Source organism: Passer montanus, unplaced genomic scaffold (genome assembly GCF_014805655.1).
Source record: "Passer montanus isolate IOZ18808 unplaced genomic scaffold, ASM1480565v1 scaffold86, whole genome shotgun sequence".
NCBI lineage: Eukaryota > Metazoa > Chordata > Aves > Passeriformes > Passeridae > Passer > Passer montanus.
This window is the reverse complement of record NW_024373923.1, coordinates 676,447-687,311: the sequence shown is the minus strand read 5'-3', so window position 1 is coordinate 687,311 and position 10,865 is coordinate 676,447. Positions and strand designations below refer to the sequence as shown.

The following is a 10,865-nucleotide window of genomic DNA, read 5'->3' as shown; positions in this document are numbered from 1 at the left end:
TGCTTCACTCTAGTGCAGTTAACATATTTTCCCTTTACCATTAATTTCTCCCTGGGCTGTCTTTGCTTTCTGACTGGTGAAAGGAATCCTTGCATGTCCAAAGAAGGGAAATGCATTGGGTGATTTGGATGGGAGAGCCTCACAGGGAGTCTGTTCAGACTGAGTTTTAATCTTCACACATCTCATATTTCAGGGTTCCCCAGGCCTGAAATTTCAGGGTTCCCCAGGCCTTCAAGTTATTTCAAGCAACATCTTTTCAGCTCTCCTTCAAAGGGGTGCAGCACATGGGGCAGGGCTCACTCCTGGATTGTGTTCTAGGGTATCTCTTTCCTCCAGGGAAAGAAATATCCTACAAGAGGGAGTCACATGATTTTCAGGGTTCCCCAGGCCTGAAATTTCAGGGTTCCCCAGGCCTTCAAGTTATTTCAAGCAACATCTTTTCAGCTCTCCTTCAAAGGGGTGCAGCACATGGGGCAGGGCTCACTCCTGGATTGTGTTCTAGGGTATCTCTTTCCTCCAGGGAAAGAAATATCCTACAAGAGGGAATCACATGATTCACAGAATATTCTGAGTTGGAAGGGACCCACAAGAATCATCAAGTCCAGCTCTTAAGTAAATGGATCATAAAGGGAATGAATTCACAGCCTTGGTGATATTAGCACCATGCTCTGACCAATATCAGGAATATCAGGATCACGGAATCCCAGAATGTTTTGGGTTGGAAGAGACTGTAGGGCCCATCTCATTCCAACCCCTGCCTTGTGCAGGGACACCTTGCACTATCCCAGGTTGTTTCAAGCCCTGCCCAACCCAGCCTGGAACACTTCCAGGGAGGGGGCAGCCACAGGCAGGGACTGTGCCAGGGCCTCCCCAGCCTCGCAGGGAACAATCTCTTCCTAACATCTGGTCTCGACTGCCCTCTGTCAGCACAAAGCCACTCCCTCCTGTCCTGTCACCACGTGTCCTTGCACAAAGGAACCAGATTCAGGACTGCTCTGTTTGATTCTGGTGCCTTAATGAGGTGCTTGACAGGTTGGATCGACACACAAAAAAGCCGGTGGCTGGCGGGTCAGTGATGGATATCTTGGAGTGGTGCATTGTTTGGATTATCAGAGCTGGTTAATAAGTAACAGGATCACAGTCTGCTGATGCCCCTGTGGGAGCGAGACCCTTGGCAGAGCCTGCTCTGGGATGGAGGCAGAGCAGGGAAGACCTCCAGTGCCATGTGACAGATCTCTGGATCCCAGGTGCAGCCAGCTATTGGAGACGTGGATGCAGGAATGCCTGCCTGCAGCTGTGTGCCCTAGGCAAAGCCCTCCTGGCTGCCTGAGGACTGAGATTCCCCTGTGTAGGATTGATGTAGAAAGGTGGGAATGATAGAAGACCTCCCAGGTGTAACTCAGCACCAGTTCTGGTGCCCAGCACCAACCTCCAGTGCTGGCCCCTCTTTGATCTTTTGGGATTCAAGGTGGGAAGACTGAACCTGCAATGGCCATTCCTAGGCAGAAGGACTGAGATGTGCCACGTGTTTGTCATGTACCTGTCACGTATCACCTGCCTGGTGGGTGGGCCAGAGGGGGCCACCAGCTCTGGGAGACCAGGTAAATGTGTGCAAGTTTGATTGTGCAGGTGCCACAGGGCACTAGAGAGTTTTCTCTTGATTTTAGGCATGTGTGAAGACCACTTGGTGCTGAGGACAAGGCAGCTGGTGTTGGTGTCTGACTGCTAAGCTCTGTGTGATTTAGGAGGTTTAAATCTGTGATTTACCTCATCAGCTCTCTGCTGGCGAAGATGCTTGATGTTTCTTCTTCTGTGCTCTCTGGGAAGATCCCTTGGACCAAACCCAGTGCTTGACGTGGTCAGAACAGGGGTTGGTCATTGGATCTCAACCAGACTCAGCACCAGAAAAATGCTGAATTATCCCTGACTGGTTTAGCTGACCCAGCAGGAGCTGTCTGGCTGCATCAGCTGGGTACAGAGCTTGAACTGGTTAGCTGTGCCAGGAAAGATTCTAATGGCCCTAATTCAGCTTCACACACTTTGGCTTCACTCCTTTCTCAAGCCTAAGTGGCCTTGAAGAGGTGGATTGAAACTGCTTGGTAGCAGATTGGCTTTTACTGCTGTTTTTGGCTGTGCTCCTTGACTCAGCTTTTACCCATGGGAATAGGCCTGCTCAGGGAGCTGCATCAGCTCTTGGGGTCCAACAAGTGCTTTAAAACGGTGTAAATCCAGGTATGGAGCTTTGCAGGTGGCTAAACCCCAAGTCCTGGTCTGCTTTTTTTGCTAGGCTGGGGTGTGGATATGTGATACATGGCCAGTGTTGGCAAGAGAAAGGGAGGGATCCCTTCCCTGGAAATGCTGACAGCATTCCTCCTAATGCAGCCCACAGAGACATTGGCTTTTCTTGCTGCTGCACTGTGGTCACCTTGGTGACCACCAGGACCCTCCAGGCCTCTTTTGCCATGCTGCTTTCCAGCTGGAGGGCCACCAGCATGCATGGATGGATGGAATTGTTCCTCCCCAGATGTGGGACTTCACACTTCCTCTGGAACTTGAAGGGGTTCTTGTCAGCTCATTTTTTCCAGCCTGCTGAGGACCCTCTGGATGCCAACACAGCCCTCTGGTATACCCAACACTACTCCCAGTTTTGTGCCTTCCCCAGATTTGCTGGGGGTGCACTCTGCTCCAACATTCTCTAATTTAGAAGTTAAACTGATTATGCCTGGCTTACACCACTAATGACTGGACTCTATGTGTAATTTGTGCCACTGATTGTAATGCTTTGAGCTCAACCATTCAGCCAATTTTCAATCCAACCTGCTTCACATTTATTTAGCCCATACTTCATTAACTTGTCTGTGAGCATGTTATGGGACAGAGTGTCAAAATGAGGTGATGCTCCAAATTTGCTACAGCCAGGTAAGGAACTTCTGCAGCTCACATGGGCTGACTGTGACCAAATCTAATGTTTCACTTCCAGAAGTACTGCCAGTCTGTGGCTCTTCTGGAGGTGTGTGGAGAGCTGGCAGTGGTAATGAAAGTATGGCAGGAGTAAGAGAGAGTCTGTGTCCTGGCTGAGGACACAGCTCCCCTGGCCAGCTATGGTCTGTCCTGTCCCACAGGAGGAGCAGGTCAGCCCCCACCAACATCTGTGGCCACTTTGCTTTTCATCATCTTGTTTTTATGAGGGAGTGAAGAGTAGAAAAATCTGTTTCAGCACAGAGCACCACAGGGTCTGTCACAATCTTGGACGTGTTTGCTAAGAGCAATAGTTTTGGGTATATACAGAGCCAACAGCTGAGCTGGTGTGGGAAGCTTCTATCCCTGCATTTTGGCCTGTAAAAATTCTCTAGAGAGAGCTGCTGTTTGACATTCCCCTGAGTGGCAGTGGGATGGGGCTGGGTACAGACTGTGCTTTGCTCCAGTGTCCGTCTCCCTCTCGTGGTGTGAGAGGGAGCACAGCCACACGTGCTGCTGTGGAAATTGCAGCAAATATTCAGATCTCCAGTTTCAGAGGGCTCACAAACAGCAGTTCCCTTTCCCTGGCATAGTCCAAACTCTTCGTGCTCTATCTGCTGCTATGTGCACTGCTCTTAATGATGTATGCTCCCAAAATTACCAGTTCTCCTTATGCATACACATCACTTCCCTCCTCTTCCTACCTGCTCTGGAGAACCACTGTCCTTTCTGTCCCCCTTGACATGCTCTCATGACTCACCTTCTCAATCCATGCAGCTCCAAGAGTGCATAAGTGATACCTGGAAGCTATCTTATGGATTAGGAGTGGCAGTCTCTGTATCCTGGGATAGGAGTGGGGCAGGAATGTGTGAAGAGCAGGTTGTAGTTGTCTTACAGCTACGCTAGTGTGTAAAAAGGCTCTGCTCTGTCATGGCAAAATAAGTGGCAGCTTTAGAGAGAGGTGCAGACTCTCCTCCTGCAGGCTGGTGCTCTGAGTGCTGGGGTAGAAAACAACTCCTCTATTTCAGCTGCAAGTTTTTCAAGGTATTTGTTCAAGACTTTGCCGCTAGTGGGAGGGGGGAATTGTTTGGAAAGGCACCAGTTAGCCAAGGCCACCACATGCCAAAGACTGCAGTGGTGGTTCAGCAGGTTGGTGATGAGGAGCTGCCCTCTGGAACCATCCCATTCACCAGTGTCAAGATTCCCAGGGTGTCCAGCTTGGGAAATGTGTCTGAGGCTCCAGGAAGGACCAGACAGTCATGTGTGTCATGAAACCCAGTGAAATACAGGTCAAAGAAAAGCCCAGTGCATTGTTCTGGCTGGTTCCCCTTGTTTGGTTTTGTTCCCCTTCCCTTTTTCCAGTCAGCCAGGTCATTTTTCCTGGAGCAATGGACATTTCTCCAGGCTGGTCTGGCTGCCTGTGGTGATGAGATTGAGTAGCAAATCCTGGGACTCAGAAGCTGAGAGGGAGAAAAGCTCTCTGGTTCATGCCTGAGTATGAACCTCAAGACTAGTTGTTTTTCTGGTCATCTCTAGCATGGCAGACTGGATCAACCACATCAGAATCACAGCATTATAGAACAGTTGTTCAGAGAACAGCTTTGAGATGATTGAGTCCAACCATTATATTGAAACAGTCTGAAATACTGGAGGGTTTGGAAGCCTGAAGTTGACTGTATTGCTGTATTTCAGTAAAGATGGGAAATTGAAACTCAAATAATTCTAAGTTACAGCTTCAAACCCCTCTCCTGTTCTCCTAGCTCCAAGGAAAAGCCCAAATTCAAAAAGGCTCTTCTTCTAAACCTACCTCAAGACAGCAGGATCCTGTTAGAAACAACAAAATTGGCCAGACTTGCCTCTTTTTATGAGACAAGGCAAAGTGTTTCCCTGCTTCTTCATTTACTTCTGGAATTTCAGAGCCAATTCACTTCTCTGCATCCACTCTCACCTTAATAAACTCCCCTGCCCTTTCTGCTTCTCTTGCCCTGGTGGTAGGGCTGTGAGTGTCACCCAGGGTATTGCTGCTTCCACAGAAATAATCCTTCCTCACAAACCTGTATGTTGTAGGAGATGTATGTGTTAGGCCTTAACATAGAGCAGATTACCATAATTTTTCCAGCAAGAAGCTCTTCCAGCCTATAAATCCCAGTGATTACTACTTTGTTGCCAAGTAATTCTTACTAAAAGTGGAAGAGGATGTACATAGGATGGGTTGCTGATCAACAACAGAAAGAGGACTGGTAGCATTCAGAAATGAAGCATCAGACGATAGAAACAACTAAAAATTAATAGTCATTGCAATGGATAGAGGGAGAGTTACTCTGGCTGTGGGTGGTTATGGGGTTTTGCAAGCAGTGCTACAGTGTGACATTTTCATGCACAAGCACAAACAGGTATAAATCCATTTTAAAAAAAAGCATATTTTGAGGTAGGCAAAAAACCCCAAACAAACTGAGTAAGTAATATCTATTGGATAACTCAGTTTCTGTGAAGGACAAATGTCCTAAATGTGATTTAATTTGCACAATGAATTAAGCTTACTTGGCAACAGCAAGAAAGCATTGCTGGCTGACAGTTTGTCATCACCTCTGACTTTTTTGTTTTCTCCAAAGACAGGAAGTCTGTACCTGATTTCTGGCTGAGTGGTTCTGCAGAGCAGAGATTTTTGGAAGACAGAGCAACAGCCCTGTCAGCACTGGGTTGAGATGAGGGAAGTGTGGAAAACCAGCAAAAGATACAGGACAGGGTGTGCCAGGGGAAAAATACTCCAGACCATCCTAAGCTGCGCAGGTCAAGGATGCCTCTGTCTCTCTGTCTTTGTCTTTTGCAATTCAGTGCACAGCACAGTTTAATTTGCAGGGGCTGGGACGTGCTAAACAGCCCCAACAACTGTGCATTTTGGGTGGTGACACAGTTGGATGTTTTTGGAAGGGCTCCTGCACACACTTGGTGCTTTAATCCTGCTGTGCTGTGTGAAGATGCACATTTTGGGAGCAGGGATTTGTGTCTGCCTCAGCTGCCCATGCAAAAAACTACCCCTGAAGGTGGATGTGAGGATGCAGCTCTGTGAGACTATAAGCTCTGAATGCACAGAGGTTACTCAGTGCATTCAGGACTGCAGAATGAGAAGTCAGAGATATTCAAACTCATTGCCAGTCAAAACGTGGTGAGAGAAACCTTGCTTCCCACAGAGCCATCCCATGTCTTATCCCACCACTGGGATGTGTGAATTCCAGCTGTGGCAACAGCTGTAGGAGCTTGTAAAAGCCCCCTGAGAACTGTAAAATCAACTGCAATCAAGGGCTTGTTTCCTGTTTGAACTACTTCCATCTCCCAAATTAAAACTGATGTAGAGGAAGAGAGAGTGAGGGAAAGTGTTCAGCAAACAGGCTTCCCCCTCAGAGTGGTGACATTTCTGCAACCCTGGCAAATGTGATCTACAGAAAACCTAAATAATTCTGTAGTTTCTCTGTCTTTGCAGACTGGAGATGTCTGGCATGGACAGAGCACAGAGCAACTCCCCATCAGCTGGATATTTTTAGGAATTATCTTATTCTGACAAGTTTTGAAGTTTTGGGTTTTGCAGCTTGTAGGAGGGCCCCATGTTGCTTGACTGCCCCTCTGGAACACAGAGCCCTTCCTGGTATTTTCTGGTGCCTGCTGGGATGCTGGCTGGCTCCCTGTGCCAGCAGCCTAGGTGCTGGGGAGAGATGCATACTGTCCCTGTATGTGATGATTTCAAGCTCCTGAATCAGTGCAGGTCTGCACTGATTGCTTGCAGGTACGGGAAGAAGAGGTGTCACATTGCAGAAGGGCTGAAAAAAATGACAATATTTATTTTAAGCTCAGTGTTGAATGGAACAAGGAGTAGGGTCCAGGCTATGCAGCAAAGCAGCTCTGGTTGCTTGAGAGTTCAATAGCAAAATCTGTTAATCAAACTTTAACCCACCAGGCTTTGCTGGCCTGTGAGCACCATGCAGTGCTGCAGCCACTGCTCCCCATCACAGTTTGGAAGAACAGCATTGGGTTTTCCAGGTATGCACCTCCCTGCTGTCACCACCTCCTGTTGTGTTCTCCCTGTGTGCTGCTCTTCCCATCTGCTCTTGACCCCTGTGAGGAGCTGATTGGGTCTTAAAGAAGATCTGATGATGGAAACCAGTTTTAGAGTGGAGATCTGGAAAAAGTTCATTTTGGAAAGGGCTGTCAAACACTGGCACAGCTGCCCAAGGCAGTGGTGGGTAGTGAATCCCACCCATTCCTGGAAGGATTTAAATGCCATGTGGATGTGGCACTTGGGGACATGCGTTAGTGGCAAGTTTAGCAGTGCTGGGGGAATGGTTGGAGTTGAGGATCCTAGAGGACTTCTCCAGTCAGAGGGATTCTGTGCTTCTGTGAATCAGGAGGGAAAGTTTGTGCTCCAGCAACGAGGATGCTCCAGTGCAGGTGGCAGCGTGGCTCTGACCTCTGCTGCAAATGTCCATTGGGAAAGCAAATCCCTTCCCTCTAGGTTCCCTCCATGCACCTTTCTAATTATTAATGAGGAGTCATTACCAGGTCAGTCATCCTGGAGCCACCAATACCCAAGCCAAGACATCTAAAGGGCTTGCCCCAGCTTTTTCTGTAGAGTTCTGTGCCTGATCTTATCAACAGAAGCACCAATGTCTACGGGAGAAGAGTTGAGAACTTCCTCTCAAAGAGAAAAGTTGCCTTCTTTTTTTTTCTTTTTAGGGGATATGAAGCAAACGCCAGAGTAAGAGAAATAATATTTGAAGCAATAAAGTAAACATTTTTCTTGGAACTGCATAGTGTATATACTATTTTTTACATTGAACTCCCCTTATAACAAAATTGTCTTTATTCATTGGGAAGCTCTCTTGCAATTAAATTCCTTCACTTTGATAAGTCTGTTCTGCTTTTAATTTTTAAAGCAAATTTTTAGAAGGTTGTTTTTTTCATGTGCTATGGCTGGGCCAGATGTTCATTTGTACAGGAATATTTATTTAATACTGGTTTAAGGTGGAGGTGAGCTGGGTGGAGTGATGGCTCTGCAGAAGAGATTTTTTTTTTTCTTCCTTTAATGGTCATATTTGTTTTATGTTAGACCTCTGGGAGCTGTCGCAAAATTATTAGTCCCACTGAAAACTGTACATTTTTTCTCTCTTAATGAAATTTTTTATAGAACTCTCTAGGTATCAGACTGCTGGGCTACCACTGATAGCTTCAGTTAGTGCTTTTATTGTCTGCTGTTCCCTTGCCGGAGACACTTGATTTGTCTTGCCTGTTTTCAAGAATTATTAGTACTGGCTATAGTTACTCAAATCTTTTGATTAGCTAGAGACTTAAAAAAGCTGTTTATACTCTATTTTTTATGGAAGGCTTCAACTCTAGAAATTGCTTTACTAATTGATTTTAGGATGGATTTTCTTGTGGCTGAGGAATTAATGCCTGCAGTGGCACTTACATGACGAATCCTTTCCAATAGCCATATTGTGCCTGGGCTTCACTGTTATTTTTATGAAAACAAACAATATGTTTGGCATAACTAACTGCGGTTGTGGTTTTTCTTCACATTTATGATGAAGAAAAGCATTGTTTTGCAGTAATTTTTCCAGTAACCTTGCATTCCTACTATTCAAATATTTCTCTAATGCTGTGCATGAGCTAAATTAAACTGTTCATGAATAACCTCTCCTAGTTTCTGTGTGCTTCATATTTTATTGACTGCTGCAGAGAGAAGGTCTTCAGACAGTTGTGTGTCACCTCTTGTGTTATTCTGCCTCTCTTTGTCTCTCTGCAGTGGCAGCAACAGGGGGATGTCCCTGATCTTGCAGTTTGCAGTGACCATGGGAGGAGGTTTTGGTGCTAGCATTAGATGGCTGATATCATGGCTCAAAGGATGTCTTGGAAAAGAGGGGAGGAAGTAGGACCTAAATTTTACCAGAATTCCTGGAATGGCCTCCCCTGTTTAAAAAAAAACAAATATCTGAACATAAACAACACCATGTTTTTGTATCCCAGGATGAATAAATTCTTGGGTGCTGTTTCTAGGGGACATTTAGAGGGGTAGCAAATGCTGGTGCTGCTGGATTTTAGTTTGATTAAAGCACAAATAATCCCATGAGCACCACTCAGACTCATCTTTTTAAAAAGTGGTTTTTGTAGCTGGGATCCCACCTGCTCAAAAATACCCACATGGATCTGCAAAACAGCCCTACATCGCGAGGCAGAGAGGACAGCTTCTGATCTGAGTGTTTGTGGCTGCATAGTCCCTTTGCATTTTAAATCTTCATGCCCCTTGGGTCTGTGATTTTAAACTGACCTTTTAAACAACTTTAGAGTGAGGAAGCCTTTCTGTCAGGCTTTCTTCACAGAGGTTTTGGCAAAGGTTCCTGAGAAAATCCTCCTTAGGGCAGTTGGAGATTCCCTGCTGTAAGGATTTTGAGGAGGCATGAAGTGGCAGTGGTGAACTTTGACTCGTAAATTTCCCATGATCTAATGAAAAGGATCTGCTCCTCTATGAATGGGAGAGAAAGAACTGTCACCAGCAGTAAATGTTTATCCCATTCTTTACATGAAGTTTTTTATTTCCCAGTAGATGTGTGTAGGGATTCAGACTTGCTATCCTGCAATCAGCAGGAGAGAGAGATCTTCAATTTGCAAGACAGAAAATTATTCAAGGAAAAGAAGAATGTTTGATCACTGCTAGCTCGTTGCTCTTCTAGTCTGATTAAAGCATATATATTCATTGCCTTGGCACTTAATGAGGAGTCAGGAGATGGCACCAAAAGTGCTACAGGATGTGCTCTGTAAGAATATTTACCTGTGTGTGTTGTAGCTGTTAAGAGGTATTAAATGGGTTAGACATTGATGGCACACAAGAAAGGAAGAGAACAGTCTGTTTATTTCACTTTCAAATATACATGCTCTTAATTTGAAGTGCAGCTCTTGACTTAGTTCTTACATTATTTATTATTATTAGACACCAATGCCTTCTCAGCATATTTATTTTGTTAAATTACACCTCTGAAATTAAATGCAGCCTCTTGTCAGCTTTAATGTTCTTCTGCCTATTCTTATAATTATTATTGATAAGAGGTGACTTTCAAGTTAACAGCCAGTGGATTGATAAGGCAGCTGTTATTATGTTACCTGAGTGCTTTTTGGAAAGCTTAGCTCAAGGGCAAACCGCGATTTCTCCAGTGCGGAATGCTGAATCCCCAGCCTGCAGACTGCTGGCAAAAGTGGTGTTTGTGGCTGTGCTGTGCCTGGGTGGTGTCCGAAAAGCTGCCCCCAAGCTGCCCCCAGGCTGCAGGGTTGTGTGTGCCTGCGATCAGTGAGCGTGGCGGCTCTTGGGGGTGCACAGTGGGGTGCCCCCACTGCTAATTTTTGAGCCCTCAGAGGGTTTCTGCTCCTTTCGCTTCTGCTCTTCCCTCCTGCTCTCCGAGGCCCTTCTCCTCATTCTCAGGTAGTAGATCCGGTTGGCTTCTGGGTGGGTGACTTTGCAGAGGGGCATTTTGTAGATGGCCGGGTTTTCAGAGGTGATCAGCAGGAAGAGGAGTGCCGAGAGGCAGAAGGGCCAGGTGCACACTGGCAGCCCGAGCTGGCAGGGGACAGAACACACACAGGGCAGCGCTTTGGTACCACTCTTTGGTCTCTGTGCTTATGCCTGCCTGTGGCTAAACTCTTCCATTTGGGAAGTTGTGAGGGCCTTGATTTCCCTGAAAACACAGTGGCTACCAAGTGCCGATGCAGCTGGCCACACAGAGGTCTGCTTTTCAGCCGGAGGGCGTGGGGCTGCACAAAGCACCTGACCCTGCAGACCTCAGTCCTGTCAGAGGCAAGGCTTCAGTGCTGCTGCTGGATGGAACCTGGCACCAACACTGAAGCAACTGGGTCAGGCTCCAGAG

General features: G+C 46.5%; 1 protein-coding gene across 2 annotated transcripts in view; it reads right to left on the bottom strand.

Annotated features, from left to right (window-relative positions):
- Window positions 1-9,861: 9,861 nt before the first annotated feature.
- LOC120513679 (urea transporter 2-like) overlaps window positions 9,862-10,865 on the bottom strand; it is a 297,024-nt gene continuing 296,020 nt past the window's right edge. For both annotated transcript variants that reach the window (XM_039733314.1, XM_039733315.1), the window contains one exon: window positions 9,862-10,558. In XM_039733314.1, coding sequence (XP_039589248.1) covers window positions 10,289-10,558 — 270 coding nt within the window. In that variant the 3' untranslated portion in view covers window positions 9,862-10,288. The remainder of the gene's footprint in view (window positions 10,559-10,865) is intronic.